Here is a 22,491-nt window from a genome sequence, read left to right on the forward strand (position 1 = left end):
CAAAGTCTTCATTTTGTTTTTCTTCAGCCATTCAGAGGTGGATTTGCTGGTGTGTTTTTGGTCATTGTCCTGTTGCAGCACCCAAGATCGCTTCAGCTTGAGTTGACGAACAGATGGCCGGACATTCTCCTTCAGGATTTTTTGGTAGACAGTAGAATTCATGGTTCCATCTATCACAGCAAGCCTTCCAGGTCCTGAAGCAGCAAAACAACCCCAGACCATCACACTACCACCACCATATTTTACTGTTGGTATGATGTTCTTTTTCTGAAATGCTGTGTTCCTTTTACGCCAGATGTAACGGGACATTTGCCTTCCAAAAAGTTCAACTTTTGTCTCATCAGTCCACAAGGTATTTTCCCAAAAGTCTTGGCAATCATTGAGATGTTTCTTAGCAAAATTGAGACGAGCCCTAATGTTCTTTTTGCTTAACAGTGGTTTGCGTCTTGGAAATCTGCCATGCAGGCCGTTTTTGCCCAGTCTCTTTCTTATGGTGGAGTCGTGAACACTGACCTTAATTGAGGCAAGTGAGGCCTGCAGTTCTTTAGACGTTGTCCTGGGGTCTTTTGTGACCTCTCGGATGAGTCGTCTCTGCGCTCTTGGGGTAATTTTGGTTGGCCGGCCACTCCTGGGAAGGTTCACCACTGTTCCATGTTTTTGCCATTTGTGGATAATGGCTCTCACTGTGGTTCGCTGGAGTCCCAAAGCTTTAGAAATGGCTTTATAACCTTTACCAGACTGATAGATCTCAATTACTTCTGTTCTCATTTGTTCCTGAATTTCTTTGGATCTTGGCATGATGTCTAGCTTTTGAGGTGCTTTTGGTCTACTTCTCTGTGTCAGGCAGCTCCTATTTAAGTGATTTCTTGATTGAAACAGGTGTGGCAGTAATCAGGCCTGGGGGTGGCTATGGAAATTGAACTCAGGTGTGATACACCAGAGTTAGGTTATTTTTTAACAAGGGAGCAATTACTTTTTCACACAGGGCCATGTAGGTTTGGATTTTTTTTCTCCCTAAATAATAAAAACCATCATTTAAAAACTGCATTTTGTGTTTACTTGTGTTATATTTGACTAATGGTTAAATGTGTTTGATGATCAGAAACATTTTGTGTGACAAACATGAAAAAGAATAAGAAATCAGGAAGGGGGCAAATAGTTTTTCACACCACTGTAAGTCCCAAAAACTTTAGAACCCCATCTCTCTTTAAACTTTATATTCTTTGGTATGCCTGCCAAAATGAAAAGGTTATTTTGCTTTTTAATTTTCCATAGCTCTTTTTGGTCTTCATTAGAAGTCTCATGAAGGGCAGCATAGGTTGCTCCAAAATAAAGAGGGTTCACACTGTGCCTCTGCGAATAAGGCAAACAATTTAAATTACACCTCATTTTATTTATTGGTAATCAATCAAAAAACTTTGAAGAGTGATTTTTTTTTGGAAGAGATTGACTATGCAAATGATAACTATCCAAAAAAAAAAAAAAAAAAACCCCACATAGAAAGTCAAAATCTCACAATTTTAACTTCCCAGCTGGTTTCATCCTGCATAAAAGTAATTAGTCCTTACAAGTACAAATATAATACTTTCTGAAGTATTCAGAGAACAGTAAATGAGGAAAGTTCCAAAAAAAATCTTAACACTGTGAAAATGAACCATCTCACTTTTAATAGCATGATGTAAAAATTGAGTTCTCTGTAGTCTCTGGCATGTATAAGAGGATTTTAAGGAAATGATTTAACAATATTTTAGGAAAATGTATGTCTTTAAGGCATTGTGTGCGTATGACTAGATATAATTGGATACCTGACATTAACATTTTACAATGCAAGCCATTTGGGACATTTTTCATGGACATTTTGATATTGTTTATGGTTGTTCAAGCTGGGTACCAATTCAAGATCATTGTATCAGGAATTCTGTTACCTCCATTCTCAATGAAAACACGATATTAAAAATTGTTCCTCACCATCACTACAAATACACAGTAAATAATAGATACAAAACATATAATTTTTGGATACAATATTCCTTTAAAGGTTAATTTTTAGAGTGTTGTGGAAAATAAAAAATTTAATGACTTAACTAATAATGTAATGCATACAATACATCCACGTATCAGCAATAAAACTTCCTTAAAAGAGTTTTCTTTTAGTTTGGGTGACAGACGAGTAAGAAAATGCAATGTAATTTCTGACCAGGTCTCTTGGAGAATACAGTAACAAACACAAGGCATATTTCTATTTATAACCACTAATCTAAGATTTCAATAATTATTTCACAAATTTTTAAGTGTTTTCCTTTACAATTAAATATTTCATTATGTAACCAGATTGAAAAGCAAGACTATGTACAATTTCACACAAAAAAATAACTGAAATATGAGAGAAACTGCACATATAAATGTCACTTACTCAAAAAGCACTTTTTTGACATACAGTATAAGATATTCAGATATTTAAAGAATCATTCTATATAACTACAAGGGGGCTCCGCCCCCTGCTCGCTTCGCTCGCTCGCCCACCCCCGTGTTTGGTTTACCGGATATACAATTTAAAGAGATTGTTATTTTCATGGGAATTGTTACATGTGCATTATTTTCACTTTTACTTTAAAAACTTTTGTAAAAACAATACTTGTCCTTTAGTTCCGGCCCCGTGCGTGGTTACATCTCTTTCTCACAAGATGTATAACGCTGCTCGCGTTGTGAACTGGGGGGGCGGCTGAATGCACGCTAACGATATGCCGTTGGATTATCTGCTGTCTTTCTGCTGCTGGCGAGCTGCCTGTTATGTTTGTCGCATGTCGGTGTTTTAAGAGCTGGGAGCACATGATGCGTGTCTGTCAAAAGTAATCCAACAACTGCTAGGTTATATGTCTGTGGACTTGTTTTAAATGATGACTCACTGTCTTGTCTCGCGTGATGTTGTAAAAACAATAATTGTCCTTTATTTCTGGCCCCGGGCGTGGTTAAATCTCTTTCTTGCAGGACGTATAACGCTGCTCGCGTTGTTAAGGGGGGGCAGCTGCTGTCCTTTTTGCCACTTCGTGTCTCTGGTGCTTGCGTTGTGATCACTTCTCCGTGATTATAAATATACACCTGACAGAATTGTGTTTTCTTTGAAATTAAACTTGTCATTGCTTTAACTGTTGCGGGACCACAGATTCTCATAGCGTATGGTCCATTATTGTGTAAATCTACATTTTGTGCATTGAATGATGCGAAGGCGAAAAGACTTTTTTTTCTGCTCTTTGCCTTTTATTTCTGACCTCGCTTTGTACTGCTATTTTTTCAATTACACCTGGTCCTGATGATTTACTTTTGTTTGCGCTAATGCGATCTTTTAGTCGTCCACGTTTCACTTATAATGTATTTTCCTTTACACGCTTTATATGCACTGAGACCCCTGGATCTGTGTGTGCTGCGTGCCTTTACACTACTGATTTTTTTGCTGGCCATGTTCTGATATTGCTTGTAAGTAGGGCATGTCTTGCAAGAATCTCATGTTCTATATCCCCTTGAGACGCTCCGTGGCCATTCTCTGTCATCTCGCAGGTCTTTTATTTGTCTTCTGTGATCTTAACGTGAAGATCACATATCATCTCCTAGTCATTCCCTCCCACAGGATTTTTTTTATAATAGAGAGATATAACTGATGGAAGACATTTGTTAGAAAGGTGTTTCATAGCTTTCTTAAAGTTCATGTTTATCAAGAAACACAAACTTAAAACATTTTTTTACAGTGTAAATGGTAAAAGTTTAGGTATGCCCCATCTTTTCAAATAAGCCACTCAAAAATATATACAAGGAGGCGCAATGGTGTAGTTTGTAGTGCTCTTGCTTTGTAGCTTCAGAATCTGAGTTCAGATCCTAAACCTGGTCTTTCCCTGTGGGGTTTCCACATTTTCCCTTTGTGTGTATGGGTTTTTCCTCGCACCCTCCCAAATAAATGCTGTTTATGTTGATTGACAGTTCCAAGCTGGCCCTATTTAAGTGTGCATTTGGCCTTGTAATGTCCTGGTTCACCATTCAGGGTTTTTTCCTTATCTTGGAAGCTATTGTGATATGACTCTGGGGCCTTTAGACACTGATTAAGTAGATTTGAGAATGTAATGTTATTTAAACATGTAAATAATATTACAGTAGACCCCCACGAAGTTGCGGTTCAGAGTTCGCGGACTTAGTCGTTCACTGATTTTTTTCTTAAAACCTAACTATTAATTGTTAGCGGAAAGCGCAAATATCCTCCGCAATTTTTTATGGCTTTTTCGTGGCAATACTGTGCTGTAGAGAGAACAGGAAGCAACCGCTGAGGGAAACACGGTTTGGGATGGTGAAAGTAGCCAATCCAAGAGCATTATTCATTTTTCCTTGCTGCTGATTGACTGGTGCCATGTGACGCGTCTCACGCGGTTTGGGATGGTGAAAGTAGCCAATCCAAGAGTGTTATTCATTTCTCCTTGCTGATGACTGACTGCTGCTTTGTGATGCGTCTCCAGCCGAGTGTCCTCGTGTTTTCCATTTTGTTATTGTTTTGTTATTTTTAAACGCACACAATGTCGTCGAACCGCTCTGCACCTTCTAAGGCTTCTGGAACTGAGCCTAAGCGCCAGAAGAAGTTTAAAACACTGTAGGAGAAGGTTGATTTGCTCCGGGAATTAATAAGTTATGCTGCAGTAACGCACCACTATGGCATTAATGAAAGCACCGTATGCTACATAAAGAAGAACGAAGTAGCGATCTGGAGTATCGTATCTGGAAGTTTCTGTGATAGTGCCAAAAAGGAAAAGACCATAAGGGATAAAAATATCATCAGGATGGAACCTGCCTTGGCACTGTGGATCACTGACTACAGGAAGACGGTAACATCATTCGTGAGAAAGCACGGAAATTGTACCAGCAGTTTGCTACAGGAGACAACATAGCAACTTCCTATCACAATGTTCCTGAAACCTATAAAGAAAAGCCAGCACGAAACCCCACCAGAAGAAGACCCATACAAAGATACGACTCCTCCTGAAGTGCCTGAAGAAGAGGCACCACCCGAGGAGTTTTAAATCTACTAAAGTTTTAAAGCTACTTCATCATCATCATCATCAATATCATTCATCATTGGTGAGTACCTGTACATTTTACTGTGTTTTAATTAAATGAAATTATTATGTATTTACTCTTCTTATAACAAAAAAAATGACAGCACATACCAAAGAAAACGCGCTTGCATGAATTACAGTATGTTTAGCGGTAACATCGGTATTTTACATTCTAGCACCACGGGAGACATGGCAGTACAGCACTGTACAGTAGACGGGTTTACCTTTACATTCTGTTTTTAGGTAATGTATTAAGGTAATTTTTTTAGGCAATGTATTAAGCTGAGTTTTCAATGAAATTAAAATGATTTGGGGGCACACTGTATTTAGGGTTGAAACTATAAAAATAGGCATTTAAAAGGCATTTTTTAACCACATCCAAAAGTCACGGTTTTTCACAATTCGTGGGTGCTCTAGGAATGTAACCCCCGCAAATTTTTGAGGTGTACTGTATATAAAGAACATTTGGCACATCTGGTGAAGGCTACACAACAGAAACATTGTATTTTTAACCTTCTTTCCTTTTCAGCATTTTGAGAGAGAGACAGACAGACAGACAGAAATAAATAAATACACACACACACACACAAGTACACATTGACAGTATAAGTATGCAGTATATGTATATAAGCAGAAACATGCACTCATAGGACCAGCAGATGTTTCTGCTGCAATTAGTGCCATTCTTTACATCAGATCTGCAGTCTTCTGTCTTTTAATGATACTAATTACCGACATCAGAAACATTATTAATTTCCTATAGCATTGTCAATGAGGGCTCCTCATTTTATTTTCATTACTTGAAAAGCACCAAAAACTGGCATTTTAAGTTCAAATAAAAGGTTAAGCAAAAAAGGGATATGTGCCATTATAAATATCTGTATCCAAAGAGTGACAAAATTCAAACAAAATTATAAAAGGGAATAACTTGGTTCTAATGTGCTGTTTACAAATGAACACTAAATTTAAGCAGATCAGAATAGCCATTACACTTTTGCTTTATAAGTATTAAGCTCTTTTAATGTTCTTTCAGACATTTTAGGGAAACTTTTACAGAAAATACAAAAATAGTGAAAATTATTCCAATCCTTCAAAAGAAGTGTAATAAGACTGACATTTATTGTGAAAGATATTACTTACACGGCAAAGCAGATGAAGAGTTTCAAATTCTGCATCAGCCATTCCAAGCTGTCTATACACCAGAGAGCTCTGATAAAGAGCATAGAGACAACTAAAATCTGCCTCTAGAGCTCTTCTGAAAGACTGAAGGGCAGTCTGAGGTTTACCCTGGGAAAAAGGAGACATCATACAAAGAGTAAATGCCTCTTTTTACAATGATAAAAAAAAACTGTATTTATCATGTTTCTCATCAAAGCTCTGCATTAAAAAGACTTCACAGGAATACAAACACAAAGTCATTTGTCGGTCTGACATGTTATTTTTCCTTACACATATATTTTAGTTGTAAACTTGGGAAGATTACTCACCAGATTCTGCAAGCAGACACCAGACAAGGTAAATATCTTGGATTGCATCTTCATACTTAATGATAGTGATGTTGCCTCCTTGAAGATCTGAGCAGCCTCCAAATATTTCCCAGCAGCCAATATTTCCATCCCTGATAACAGCATAGTTCTTATGAAATAACATTATCTTAATACAGTACAACTGCAACTCTTTCAGCATAACAAATCGGCTGGTTCTTCTTAGGCACCACCATGCTTTTTAGGGAAAGAAGCCAGAATATTTCATACTCCTTCTTCTACTATTTTGAGTCATGAAAGAACTCCATAAACCCTACAAATGAAGATCATTCCTTTAACTGGTGGGGATCTCCTGCGTGAGACTACAGCCTAAGATACTGTACAAAAATTGCAGTATTTTCCCCAAAATAATATACACTTAGGTTTCTGATTGCTCAGTGTGGAAAAGATAGAATTAAAGCAAGCTGAGAGACATACAAAACATTCAATAACTGTGTACTATACTAAACATTATAAACTGCATCAAGGCTCTACTTGTACTTTGTACGAGAAACCATCATATCATTTCATACACTAAACAAGCTTGTTTGTGTACTAGGGGTGTCAGATCGAATTTCACTAGATTAAAAATCAATTGAATGTATTAAAAACAATCATATTGGGAAAAAAATCAAATGCACAATAATGATGGTGTTCTTTACCTAATGCTAAATTCATTACACATTACTCGAGGAATGCTGTAAAAAATGTTGTGGTATTTTGTAGATCTAGAACTTAAGACCTCTTTGCTGACATTAAGAGTTGTCTGGTCCTGGCTTTTAAAAACAAAGGCCCTGTGTTCCATGCAAGTCAAGAAAGGATAATGCTAGTCTGTCCTATACCATTCTATATAGTAAGTGGCTTTTGTATTCTGAAAACCAATGTAAAAAGGAAACACCTTTAAAAAGGCTTAAGATTAGCTTCACTTGTTATTCCTGTATACTGGTACTGTGAGTGCTGTGCAGAGTGGAGGCAGAATTTCTGCGTTTTTTACAGTTGATTCTGGGGTTCGTCAGGGGTGTGTTCTTGCTCCTACTCTGTTCAATGCTTGTATGGACTGGGTGGTGGGCAAGGTTGTGGGGTCCAGCAGCTGTGGGGCATCTGTTGACAAAGAAAGATTCACTAATCTGGACTTTGCTGATTATGCTGTGATCTTCACAGAGTCAATTAAGGTTTCGATCAAGGCTCTCGAGAGACTGAGCGAGGAGTCTGAGTGTCTGGGCTTGCAAGTGTCCTGATAAACACCAAGATCCAGGCCTTTAATGACCTCTTTGGCACGGCCATCAGCAGTGTGTCTGTCTGCAGAGAGAGTTTCAACCTTATCGAGAGGTTTACTTACCTCAGCAGTGACATTCATGTCTCTGCTGACTCTTCCTATGAAGTCAGTAGACGGATACTGACGGGGGGAGACGGGGGGTCATGAGGTCGCTGAAAAGGGGTGTGTGGCGCTACCAATATCTATGCAAAAGTACGAAGGTCCAAGTCTTCAGAGTCCTGGTGCTTCCTGACTTGCTATACGGTTGTGAGACATGGATGCTACCCAGTGACCTGAAATGAAGACTGGACTCCTTTGGTACTGTGTCTCTTTGGAGAATCCTTGGGTACCACTGGTTTGACTTTGTGTCAAATGAGTGGTTGCTCATGGAGTCCTATATGAGGCACATTAGTCGCATTGTGAGGGAGCGTCAGTTACGGCACTTACGGCCATGTGGCGTGTTTCCCCAGAGCGTGATCCGGCTCGCATTGTTGAAGACCCGAGTGGCTGGACCAGGCCAAGGGGATGTCCGTGTAACACCTGGCTGCAGCAGATAGTGGGTCTTTTCCAGAAGGTGGGAGCTGTTTCATCATGCGGTGGGAGCGGCAACGAGCTGTACCAGTGCATACTCCCTAACCTGACCTGACCAGTTATTCTTTAACTGCCTGCCTCTGACACATCATAAAGTATAAAGTTGGGATTCATATGAACAATCCATCTTCTATGATGTATTGTCTGCTTATCTCATCCACCAATGGAAGCAAGTATAATACTAAGCTTCTTGTGCTGCAATTTTGTTGTCTACCATTTGTTAACTTTGTAATCGTTGCTTTGGATAAATATATCCACTAAATACATTTTAACAAAGTACTCACTAATCATTACATATGGCATTTAGTACTTTACATTGTTTCACTTGTAAAACACATAAAACACAAAGTACCTCAGTTTATATAAGAGAGACTGTCAGTTGTATTATGCCTTCTGGCAGCACAGAGAAGTATACAGTAGCTAGGAATAAGATTAACGATTGTGTATTATGTGTCTGAGCAATACATTTTTCCAGGGTTTCTTATGTTCATTACGTGTTGCAAGTGGCAGTGTGCCCTTTTATACTTTGCTGGGTTGCATTCTTTATATTAGCACAGAATTCAAGACTAACCTTTTTAAAGGGGTGTATTTTCAAGTGGCACATTTCACATTCAGCTAAAAGCTGGGGTTTTCATAAACATCTTTAAAGTAAATGCACAAGGATTATAAACTACTAGTGCTTTAATTGCACCCCACAAGAAAAAAAAAAAAAAAAAAAAAAAAAAAGGTAAAATGTAAATATATAAAAGGAGAAGGAGAAGTGATACATGAGAGGATTTTTTTTGCTCCATTTTAAAAATGTATATGGGGCATTCGTTTATACTGGGCATAGACAATAATCAACATGTTAATCTGACAGCCCTACCTGGATCTTTTATGAATTTTGAGAACTGGTTTATTTAAAATTTTACTGCAAATATTTAGAAACAAATCTGCAGTTTTAGAACATTAATTGTTTTGAGTACAGTCTGAATATACAGTAACATGCAAGAAATAGCTATGATAGGCAAAACAGTTATGTATTTCCATCTTTTGTGTATAATAAGATTTTACCTCGGAATGAAGAACAATAGATCAAATACTTTGCGATTGCACTTTGTACTGTATAAGCCACTTTAACAAATACAAATATCAGTAATTAGAAAATTCTATGAAATGTTTATATAATGAAATATACAAATATTGTCTGTATTATAAAGTAACCACACTCTTGAGCATTAAATACCTCGTTTCCCAAAATAATCTGCTTGATTACAGTTCTGATATGTGTTTAACACTCTTTATTCCTGAAATAACAGCAGCAATCACAATCTAAATATAACAGTGAAGCTACAGACTCTGTGGCACAAGATTCACTGCTAATTAATAAAAGAAACAACAGAAATCTTTAGATAATGATACACTAAGCAATCTTTCTTATAGATTACAGATGTGAGAGGATGAAAAATAAAATACAAAATTCTTTGTGTAATATTTCGACTGCAAAACACAGCAGGTAAATAATTTTCTAAAAAAGGTGTGTTTGCTTTTGCATTCTGTAATACTGAATTTTTTCTGCTAAAAACTGCTATACCCTTCATCAGTGTTTACGCACATTACAACAATATACTTCTTTTGCTTTATTTATTTTATCCTATTCAAGCAGACAGATACCTAGTACAGTGCAGAAAAAAGACAGGAGAGGGACTGGTCATCTACATGAATGAGGAATGGTATAAAAGGGAACATATTACAGTACAGTTAAAACTACAGTTTGTAATCCAAACATTAAAATTTTGGCTGTTGGAATTCGTCCATATTATTTGCAGAGGGAGATAAATTACATCATCTTTATTAATGTTTATATTCCTCCCTCTGCAAATGGAGTCCTGGAAATGGAAATGATTCATTCTGTCACCAGCACTTTAATGATGACTTATTCCAATCCTGCAGTTATAATATGTGGTGACTTCAACCATGTGACTTTGGAAAAATGATGACTAATTTCTATCAGTCTGTGACTTGTTCTACTTAAGGAAATAATAAGATGGACCTGCTGTATTCAAATGCTAAAGATACCTTTAAGTGTAATCCATTTGTCCCTTGACAAATCTAACCACAACCTGATTCATTTTATTCCCAGCTACAAGGCTGTTATTAGACTACAACCTGTTACCACCAGAATAGTGAGGAAGTGGAGCCTAGAGAATAAAATAGCTCTAAACTAGGGGGCTCTGCCCCCTGCTCGCTTCACTCGCCAACCCCTGGTGTTGGGTAATTATAAATAGTGTGATGTATGTATGAGATATAGCATAGTGTGAAGGTGTAGATGACGCACATAGGAAGCAAAGAATAAATTGCAAGGCACAGTGTAAAGATTTATCGGAAAATTTCTTTGTAAACAACAGTAGTAGTAAAGATGGTGTCTTGTTCTTGAATGAGTTTCCCTTGGCATGGATCATTTATAACCTTAACTTTAACGTCAGATGAACGTCAAACTCATGAGAAGGCCACATAAAGTTGTCCATGTCCAAAAACGGGGTCAGAGAGGTAGATGCCAACCTTGTTCATGGTTTGGCCTTGTGATTTGTTGATGGTCATGGCAAATGCAGGTTTAATGGGGAACTGTCGCCATTTAAGTGTAAAAGGTAATTCTAGGTCAGAACTTGTAAGGTCAATTGTAGGAATCAGAACAGTATTGTTAGCATGTGATCCTGTAAGAAGTTTTGCTTGAATAACATTGTGTGTCATGGTGTTGACGACTAAACGTGTACCATTGCATAAACCTTGTTTAGTGTTAAGGTTTCTTAACAGCATGATTATTGTTCCGATTGTAAGGTTAAGATTGTGTTGTGGTAATCCGGCTGGGTTAATAGTGTTCAAATATTGTAAGGGGAAATTAAGATGGTCATTGTTGTCATCAGAGTCAACTTTGTCAGAGCTTAGAAAGAGCCGTGCCTCTACAGGAAGTAATGCAATGACTTGGTTATTTATGTGATCAACATTAATATTTTTTGGACATAATATAGTCCGTTGTGTTAAAAGGGGTATTTGGTCTAATGAGATTGCTGTTCCAAATATCTCCGTAACTAAGTCATCGCAGATAAAGGCTTGAGGAATTGTAATAATATCTGGGTGAAGTCCATCTGTATTGGTGAGTGTCCCATCTCCCAGTTCTAATAACCAATTGTTATATTCTGGATCTGGACATCGCATGTTTTGTACCAACTGTATCTTTTGAAAGCAATGCCAATTGTCCGCGTAACATTTTTTCTTCCGCGGTTTTAGAAGCGCGTTGTAGGCGCCAACGTTTATTGTTTTTTTTGATGCGGGTTCGTGTTTGTGGTCCCATTACTCGAGCCGTCTCGTTCTGTACCCATGATCGTGAATTGATGACTTGTTTGTGCTTTATCGTTAGTAATATGGATAAGTAATAAGGAGGATCGCACTCACTGTTAATATGCGGACTGTTCGTTTCTTCGTATTATTATTACCAATCAGGTGTCGCGCCTGTATATGTATTGTAGTTCGGTCTCTTGTTGTTAATGTATGACGTCGTCCGCGTATTTTAAGGTGGACTGAACAATAGCTGAGCGCATTGCATGTGGAGCAATAGGTAAGCACTGTCTAAAATCTCCTCCTAATAAAAGTACCTTTCCTCCAAAGGGAATATTATTATTCATCGTTTGTAGAAGTTTATCAATGGTGTTGAGTAAGTGACTGGATGCCATTGTACATTCATCTATAATTAATAGTTTTGCAAGACGGATGTCACGTGCATTGTTACTGTTCATTTTCATAGTGGATACCGATGTTTCTGTGATTGGGACCAGTATTTTGAATAAGGAGTGACATGTGTTTTTGGAGCCGAGACATTTTTTCTTCCGCGGTTTCAGAAGCGCGTTGTAGGCGCCGACGTGTATTGTTTTTTTTCATGCGGGTTCGTGTTTGTGGTCCCGTTACTCGAGCTGTATCGTTTTGTACCCGTGATCGTGAATTCATGACTTGTTTGTTCATTATCGTTAGTAATATGGATAAGTAATAAGGAGGATTGCACTGACTGTTAATATGGAGCCTTTTCTGATCGTGAATTCATGACTTGTTTGTTCTTTATCGTTAGTAATATGGATAAGTAATAAGGAGGATCACACTCACTGTTAATATGGAGCCTTTTCTGTGGTTGTACGGTTAATAGTGCATCATTGTAATAAGATTCACCTATGCTGTATAGTTTGAACGTGTTCAGATGACGTATGTTTAATACGGACATTTCGTTTCTTCGTATTATTACCCATCAGGTGTCGCGCCTGTATATGTATTGTAGTCCGGTCTCTTGTTGTTTATGTATGACGTCGTTTGTTGGAGTGCGTTTTTTTAGAAGCGCGTGGAATGTGTTGTATAGTCTGTACGTTGATTTCAGATGCGAGTTGTAGGCGAATGCTTCTATCGTAGTATCTGCAGTTTTCCGAAACACAAATCGCTTTCTGTAATATGTTGGGTTTGATGTGTGACCCTTTGAGGACTCCGTAGTCTGTTCCGTTTAAAAATGATGTGGGGGTGTGAGTCTTCTTTTTCAGTACCATCTCGGGCTTGATTTGTGAAGTTTTGTGGACTCCTTAGATTGTCCCGTTTCACTGTTAGGCGGGGATAATCTGATTCAAATATGTTGTGTTGTCCGTATGTGTGGGGTTTTTGTATGATCTCGAGTGTTCGCTTTTGGTTGCTCTTCCGTTTTTGAGCCTCAATCTCGGGCTCGATGGGTGACCGTGTGTGGAGTCCGTAGTCTGTCCCGTTTCACTTTGGGGTGTGTGTCTGACTCCTCGTTTTTGTGTGATATGGGCGTGTTGCCTGATTTCATATTTCTGTTAGTGGAGGGGTGCTTTGTGTCTCATGTCTTATTTATGTTAGTGTGTGAAATCCTTAGTCTGTCCCGTTTCGTGTGCCATGGGCTTTGTGTGGCGCTTGCGTGTGACTCCTTGTTTTTGTGTGCTAGGGGCGCGTTGCCTCATTATCCATATTCTGAATCCTCCTTTTTGTGTACGTCCCGTTTCGTCTGCTATGTCCGTAGTCTGTCCCATTTCGTGTGCAATAGGCTTTGTGTGGCGCTCGCGTCCGACTCCTTTTTTTTTGTGTGCTAGGGGCGCGTTGCCTCATTTTTTATTTCTGTTAGTGGAGGGGGGCTTTGTGTGTTGTGGGTCTGAATCCTCTTTTTTGTGTGCGTACCGTTTCGTGTGCTATGTGCCGCTTGTGTCTGACTCCTTTGTTTTTGGTGTGCTAGGGGCGCGTTGCCTCATTTCTTATTTCTGTTAGTGGAGGGGTGCTTTGTGTGTCGTGGGTCTGAATCCTCTTTTTTGTGTGTGTCCCGTTTCGTGTGCTATGGGCTTCGTGTGGCGCTTTGTGCCATGGGTTTGTGTGGCGCCTACGTTTGACTCCTTTTTTTTGTGTGCTATGGGCGCTGCGCCCCATTTCTTATTTTCCGTTGCTTGGAGGGGGGCTTTGTGTGGCGCCTGCGCACTACGTCTTTTGCGTCCATGGCCCATGTCCCTGCGTCCATCCGGTTTACCATTCTCGTTTAGTAATATGGATGACTGCTTCCAAATCACAGACTGGGAAGTGATGTCCAAGTCATATGAGGACAATATTTAACTCTGTCAAAACCACACACACACACTCACACTTCCAATTTTTACTTAATGTACCATAGACCTAATGTCTACCGATGCATGGACTCTGCTAGCATTCCAGCTTTACTACCTGAATAAAGGAATATTATTCAAATTTGAGCTGGTTATGTTGGTCAATGAATGACACCACCTAAGTGATGATGCCTTACAATTGTTTGCATATAACCTGAATAAAAAAAAATTGTAAAGATATAGTTTGACTAAACATATATTAAATGTATAATATAGTTGAATATATAAAAACACATACAAAAAAATGCATTCTTAAATTCCACAAAAAAAGAGAAATACATTACCATGAGCAAGTACAGTACAACTATACAGTTGATCTTTTAACTCTCCTGCACTCATAACATGCAGAAGCAAAGGGCTGGCATCAGCTGAGAAGCTTATTTTTTGCATAAACTTTAAAATATCACCCGAGGATCTCTCTGATGTTGAACTTGACCATCCCTAAAAAAAAAAAACCATAAAAGAACACAGTAGTATTTTACTAGTAAGTTTTTTTTACTATAATAGTGTGAAGAAAACTATACAAATATATATAAAGTCTAGGTAGACTTGACATTTTTATGGGTGATTTCTTATTTATGACTTAAAGCATGCCATAAGACCACTGCAGCACTGAAAATGATTGTATTGCACATTTTATGGTGGTTTGGCAATTGAAGAAAACAATTAGTGATCAGTGCAGTAGATCTGCAGAAGCTTTAGGGCAATTAGTTTTAGGTCCCATCCTTGCAAAGCTCCCAAATTTGATTAAACAGGTTAATAGATGGATGAATACATGGATAAACAATATTTGACTTTAAAATAGGTTCATAAGACATACAAATGTTATGATTCAGGCAAAACATATTTTTGCTCTTAATACATTTTATGTTAAGGTACCTTTTACATTTTGGAAGGTTTTGTACATTAGCGAATCTCCCTTTATGGCTATTTTATGAGTTGCTGTCTCTAGGCAATTATTATTGCTATGGGTTTGATTTACCATGACGCCACTTTGTTTATGCTTTGGCACGGACATTCTGAGTAGCTGTTGTAGGACATAGATCCTGGCTGTATGCCATGCCTCCCAATGAAGTCATGTTACATTATCATAATGTTGTGGAGAACATCTGAGAATGTTATTTAGAGTTTCCATTGTGTTTGCCTCTTCTAGTGATCTTTGTTTTAAATTACTATTGCACCTAAAAATAATATTTTTCATGTTACTTACCCCATTGTACTTTGTAGTGGTGGCTGAGAAAAATTTTTAATTTCATATTTTCATGCCGAATGGACAAAAAGAAGTATATAACAGATTAGGTGCTGTTCAACTGCAAATGATTTGAAAAAAGTTAATGGGAGAAAATAAAAGAAAAAAACCTCACGTAACTCGTGATAATCAGATAATCCACATGTCAGTTATCCAGTTGAATGTTAAAAACGTGCATTCACCTGTCTCCTTCCTTAATTGAAGAGTCCTGTCTTCAATTCAAAAACGTCAACCCCACAAGTCTTTAGGATCCCCATTTATATGTGCACAGATAATTCCAGAAGTTAATTATTTATTAATATTTTAGCAAAAAAGCATGCATTTTGCAAGTTTTAATCATTTGACTGGATAAAAGACATGTGAATTAAGTGACACAAGCAATGTAAGATTTATTTTCATGGGCGTTTTTCATATCATTTGCCATTGCTGAGAAAAGCGCTATATAAATGTAATGAATTATTATTATTATTATTATTGCAGAGCACTGGTCACTATTGACTTCTGATATGCCATGAATGTTTTTCTCTCCATTCTGCAGGAAATAAAAATTACATTTTTTAAATGGGCCACTACAAAGTAAATTGGGGTCAAGTAACATACAAATATATATATATATATATATATTGTTTTTGAGTGTACCATTCCTCCCTGTGAGGAGTTTGCATGTTCTCCCAGTGTCTGCGTGGGTTTCCTCCAGGTGCTCCGGTTTCCTCTCACAGTCCAAACACATGCAGGTTAGGTGCATTGGCAATCCGAAATTGTCCCTAGTGTGTGCTTGGTGTGTGCCCTGCGGTGGGCTGGCACCCTACCCCGGGTTAGTTCCTGCTTTGTGCCCTGTGTTGGTTGGGATTGGCTCCAGCAGACCCACGTGACCCTGTGTTAGGAAATAGCGGGTTGGAGAATGACTGACTGACATTCCATGAAGAATTATAGAATTATAAGACTTTTTTTGGCTACAAATTTTAATTAGAATTTTTGTATTGGTGCCTGATTGCCTTGATCATCTGTTTTTTTCTATTTCTATGTTCAAGGTTACAACCCATCTCCTGATCACTTTTTTAGTTTCCTTTTATATCAGGGAAGGTTGGGTTAAAAAAAATTAAAAAGCATGAGGGCTTTATCTATGCTGCAAACCAGTTGAACCACTAGCTCTTTTTTATGGCTAGTATTTTTTCCTGCTTGTTTGCCTTTGTGGCAGTACAATGAGGAAAAGAAATTTCTATTGCTTGCCGAGAGATAATCACCACAGAGAATGTAGCAAAAATGTTAATTATACATGACGAGTTCAGCATTGCTCTTAGCTTTCGTTTTACCTTTTATTGTGTACAGAGTTTCAATTTTGCCAATATCAAGTCAGCATTTTGTGTGCTATTATTTAAATTAATCAACCTACAGTGGTGTCTGATTATGACAATATTATAATGTAACTTTAGAAGAATGTATGAGTGTACACATTTACAGGGCAATAAATAACTCTACCATTTTTACATGTAATTAATTTTATAATTCATCAAAAAAGTGAGACACTGTTTAATCAAATACGCAATAGATACCACACACATGTATCATAAAATATCAGTCTAAATTATCCTACTCGGAGAGCCCGATATGAAGTAGTACCTCTTCTTTATATTAATTAAGTCTTCAAAAAAGGTTAAACAGAGGCCTCGACAACTTATTTTAGAAAAGCAGCCTCTGAAAAACCTCTGGATCATTTCTCATTGAAAAAAAGATTTTTTTCCAAGTTTAGGTAGGTTAGGATTTATCTACTCGAGTAAAATAAGGCAATAGCTAAACAATGTAGGATATGCTATCAAAACATATATGGATTACGAGTAGCTTTAAATGCAAAATTTCTGATAAATGAGCTAAACAAATACAGTATTTTTCCTTCATATGATCTCGGTGTGTTGCATTCCCATAACACATGCTTGATGACACTGCTCAAAATTCACATCTTATCCCAGGTATATTTTTGAAAAATTCTGAATAATTTTAGTGTGTGATGTATACAATTTTAATTTATTACTCCATAGTTCACGCAAAATGATGAATAATGCGTCTTGTCAGTGGCTGTATTTAAGCACATGTCAATTATCATTTGGATTCTATTCATTATCTTAGACTAGACAAAAAGCCCGTTTCGACAACGTAAGATTAAACGGGCACGAGTCTGTGTCAGTAGTGCATGAAGAACAAATGATAAGTAAGAAATAAGTAAGAAAGTGATGTAAGTAATGATAATTAACTAAGAGGTTTGGGATATGTATGACTTTATCACGGCAAAAAATACTGTACACTTAAAAAAGACATGCTATCTATGACAACGTTTTTTGTTTGTATACTGGAGGCCTGTCAGTATGCAACTAAAGTTGTAAAATCTCTCTGTAGACTACATTTTTTGTAAAGACACTCTCACTGTTTGGTAGTAATTTCCCTTGATGTGGCCCATCTTTAACTTGCATCTTCACATCATTCGCCCGCTGAAAGTACTTAATAATAATATGTTCTTACGTATTATTTTGAGTGTGAGGGTTGGCTATGATCCAGGCTAATATCCTACAACTGGGCGGAAGGATTTGGGATTTCAGAATAATAATCCCGAAATGCGTAGGCTAAATCCGCCGCCTGCCGCGATGAAGCAAATTTTCTCTTTAGAGGCATTTGTATAAGTCGTAAGTGAGACGAACTTTGAAATGTTTAAGTCATGAATGTACCTGTTGAAGACAGTTGTATAATGCGTAGGCTAAATCCACCACCTGCCGCGATGTTGGGGTTGGATTTCGGTCTCGTAAGGTTTATCGGGCAGCGGTGCAGACGGCGACTGCACATTCAGCTTCGGACTGGCGTCAGTGAGTCCGCAGAAGGTGACTGCGCATTCGGCTTCGGACGGACGTGAGTGAGTGAGTGAGGAGGCAGGCAAATTATGTATTAAGATTCTAACTGGGAGGTCCCACTCCCAGTGTTGTTTTAGATCATTTAAGGCTGTGGTTCTCAAACTCAGTCCTGAGGACCCGATGTGGCTGCAGGATTTTGTTCCAATTAACTTCTGTTTGTAATTGATCTCATAGCCCAATTATAGAAATCTGTTATTTCCCAGTTTCTGTGTTTTGGGGTCAATGTAGAAATTACAAAGCTAAGTAATTTTTATTAAAATGAAACAAACTTGCATGAATGTTATATTAGGAAAATTTAGTGGTTACTTTTAACTTGATTTTTAAGAAATCCACTGCACTTAGGATTTTCAGTCTGCTTTTGCAGGTGTCCAGCTTATTCAATTTATTATTTAATAATAAGCATATTAGTGGGGCTGCTGCTGCTGCAATCATTACAGCTTTTCAACATTCCATGTCATTTGCCTAGGTGCCTGCTCTGCTCATTATAACTGTCATTATTACAATATAATTAGAGAGCAAAATACACAGAAAGGGGGGAAATTAATAGGAAAACAACAAAAAAATTAAAGCTGTAGCAAAAATACAAATATTTCTAAATGCCTTGTAAAGGAAAAAAAAAAAATCACACTGCTGTGCTTTTCTAAATCTGGAATGGGAGAAGGGAAAAGGCAAGTTAATTAAATTATATCAATTAGAGGTAAAATGATTCACCAGTTGTGAAACTGGTTGGAACAAATACCTGCAGCCGCACAGAATCCCTAGGATTGTGTTGAGAATCGCTGCATACATTTAAAAATGACTATTTATACACAGACACAGATTACAATGAAAGAGGTTTCATGTGTGGACCCTCTCCCCTAATTACTCTTAATTTGAACCTGTATGTGTGTCAACTTTTTTATTAATATCAGCCCCAACATTCAAGGGCCTATTTGGGTTATTTCAGTTATCATTATGATTTAAAAAGGGCACACACAGTTAGGTGATAATAAATTGATTTGCCTGAGCCCATTCTGCAATTAAAAGGAAAGCTTTCTGTATATTTACTTATATTTTCCAAACAATGGCCAAAATTTCACAAATTTTGCTAGGGTATATGAACTTATGAGCAAAAAACTGAATGTATTCCCATATACATTCACGTTACTGAAGGCTGTGCACTTCATAATTGCCTTGAGCATAGGAAAAGCACTATACAAATAAAATGTATTATTATTATTATTATTACATAAGACAAACAATCAAAGCCCTGATGCTCTTACCTCATACTTACTAAGAACACAGAAAAAATCCAGGATTTTCTCCAGCTGGCAATCCAGCAGCCACAAAGCCCACTGTAGACAGGCAAGTTGATGAAGTGAAGTGATGCAGCTATTATCATAGAATACTGGAAGTGCACTGCACCATAGGCCAAGGATGTCAGAATTTCTTGAATAACCTCCTGAAGCTTCCACAACTAGAAAATAAGTCACATTCTACTTTAATAGAATAGAATGGTAGTGGTGGTTGGGAGCATGTACAGATACAGCACATTGCTGCACCGAACACAGAATGAACCACCCTGAATGGGACCCGAGTACAGACGTGCAACGGGTGACACCTCAGCACCACACTAGAACTGTGTGACAGTTTTTTTTTTTTTTTTTTTTTTTTTTTTTTTTTAAACGGTGGCTACCACCAACGAATAGTTTGGAGCAGTGAGTCAATGTCAGAATTCAACTTATGTATTTTTACATTAAAAGTACATTAAAGATCCATCGCATGGAATGAAACATGGAATAGACAAAATATAATTAATATTAAATCTGTATCTTGCAGAACAAAAAACAAATCAATGTTAACAAAAATACTTTAGAAGTGTTAGTTAACCCTTTTGGCCCTGACATCCTATTACTAGTATATATACATGCAGCCGTTTTTGTAAAGCCCAGGTATGTTTGCAGCTGCTGGAACTGGGCATGCTACTATTAGCGCAGACTGGATAGACTGGCATACAGTCCGTAAAACACGGAAGTGAAACAAGTAGTATTAAAGTATTTGACAGCTATTTTATAATAATAGTGATAATTTTTTGTTGTTTCATTTTTGAGCTTCCTAGGCACGCCAAAGTTAGAATATCTCACAAAATAATTTTTCTTATAAAACACAAAATCCAGGGCCAAAAGGGTTAATATAATAAAACACATTTCTTTCTATTTACATAGGTTCGTTCCATAGTAAGAGCCATCTTAAATTACTTTAAAAGTATAAACTAGGCTATTTAAACATATGCAATGTGATGAGACAACTGGTAAGCATGGGCTTGGCGGGGGCAGAATCACAACAATGATGAGATACAACACAGTGAGGCCCCTCAGAAAATATAAATAAAGTTACATCGTCAGTAACCGAGTCCCTCATGAGATGCAAGTATTACAAGATGGGATCCGCTACGCATTATCCAAAGGCCAAATGCCCCAGGAGTGAAACAGCAGTGGTAACAGTTAAAACTGGTCCGTGGACATTCTTTTATCCCTTACACTTTAAAGATATGGTTCCACTTACAGAAGCATTTAGGTTCTACTCCCAGCTGGTACTTATATACCCCAATTTTTCATAATGAAGCTTTAAGTATCAGAGGATGACCCTTCTCCTTTCCACCTTGGACTTTTTTTAGGTATTAATATGTCACATGATGTCTTTGATGATTCAAGACTCCAGACTTTCCAGGCACTAATATCCTGGTTCACCATCCTGTATACATCAAGGATCAGGAAACACTCTCTCCGAGGTAACCATCTATTTCATTTACTATCATCATGGATACTTACCAGAAACTAAAATCAAGAACCACTAGGCACATAAATACAGTAGTTACTTTCCTACTGCTGTTTCTCTGGTTGTAACAGTCTCTCCCTGATCTCCAAACAGTTCTATCCTACCTAAATTATGTTTACTTTAAAGAGACTACTCTAAACATTACTGTGCATGAGTGCAATTCTGTACTTTCATATTGTTTTATATATCATGTTTTGTGCAATATATTAACATTTACTACTAGTGTATATAATGCTTGTATCATATATTGTGCATTTAATTGTATTTACTTTTGCCACCCATGAATGCAACACTAAGGAAAACCCCTAGCACCTATGTTGTCTAGAAAACTCAATTTAACGTGAGGAACCAGAAAAAGGGAATTCATGGATTTATCTGAAGAACTAAATGGCTAATGCATTTCTTTTCTCACAAGCTTTTAAAATTATTCTCTTTCACTGTTCCAATTAAATGAAAATACCAGTATAATCATCAATAAAATTATCTACATACACTGCCATTTTAGTTCCTCCTTTGATCTTATCCACCTTAATAAAAGTGGATGTGTGTGTCTGTTAAATGACATTTGATATTGGATTTGTAAAAGAATAATATTTGTGATTCACCAAATGTTGAAATGAAAACTGCAATGCATTTTGTTACTACCATGAACAACAAAATAAATTCAATAGATGGTATATTGCAAATGTTAACGCTGAATATGCTCAACAGAGAGTAACTGATGGACAGACAGCAATTAGCTATGTTTATTTCAACCCAACTTGGATGGGTAACACAGAAAGTAAAGCTTTAAATGGTTATGCCCCCTTATATAACAGCATTTACTACTTTGTGGAATACAGATCCAGTGCTAAATAAAACTACCTTAGGAAGGTACAGATATTGTCTATAGGGCCTTCAAACTGTGAAATGATCAGAGTGTCTAAACATGCAAAGGTTGCCATGTTGGACTCTGTATTTAATACCAGGCTGAAGACTTTTTAACTTCAGTCTATCTATTGTATCCATCTACATTATGTAATGTCAATCCAGTAGAGGGTTGCTGTAAAGCACTATTTATCCCACCATAAATGTGCACAAGGTAGGGACAACAAAGTAAATTTCTCATATGCAATGTAGAGACTGGAATTGAACAAACGACTATGGAGCTATGAGGCTGTAGCAGCATCAACAGAAAGCCTATCTTTATTTATAGATTAGGTCAGGGTTTCTTCAACTTTTTTTTTCCCTTCGCACAACCCAGTCTTGTCCTTGTTAGTGTTGTCTAGATACAGTCCATGATGTCAACACCAATAGTCATAGATTGCTGGTGGCGAATCTCCAAAGGAGGCCCAATCATAGCGGGGGATCCCCCCTTGGAGAATCTCTGCCAATAGTCATATCTGAACAGA

The 22,491-nt window shown here is 37.5% G+C and overlaps 1 protein-coding gene across 2 annotated transcripts in view; it reads right to left on the reverse strand.

Moving 5' to 3' along the window:
- Positions 1–22,491, reverse strand: part of fancg (FA complementation group G) — a 59,725-nt gene that overhangs the window by 29,787 nt on the left and 7,447 nt on the right. Inside the window, exons 4-7 of one of the 2 annotated variants that reach the window (XM_028805753.2) lie at positions 19,546–19,739; positions 14,422–14,578; positions 6,581–6,711; positions 6,234–6,380 (exon numbers count right to left, since the gene is read on the reverse strand). In XM_028805753.2, the coding sequence (XP_028661586.1) occupies positions 6,234–6,380; positions 6,581–6,711; positions 14,422–14,578; positions 19,546–19,739 (629 nt within the window). The remainder of the gene's footprint in view (positions 1–6,233; positions 6,381–6,580; positions 6,712–14,421; positions 14,579–19,545; positions 19,740–22,491) is intronic. The other variant, XM_051930039.1, reaches the window with a different exon arrangement.

Source organism: Erpetoichthys calabaricus, chromosome 7 (genome assembly GCF_900747795.2).
Source record: "Erpetoichthys calabaricus chromosome 7, fErpCal1.3, whole genome shotgun sequence".
In the NCBI taxonomy this organism is placed as follows: Eukaryota; Metazoa; Chordata; class Cladistia; order Polypteriformes; family Polypteridae; genus Erpetoichthys; species Erpetoichthys calabaricus.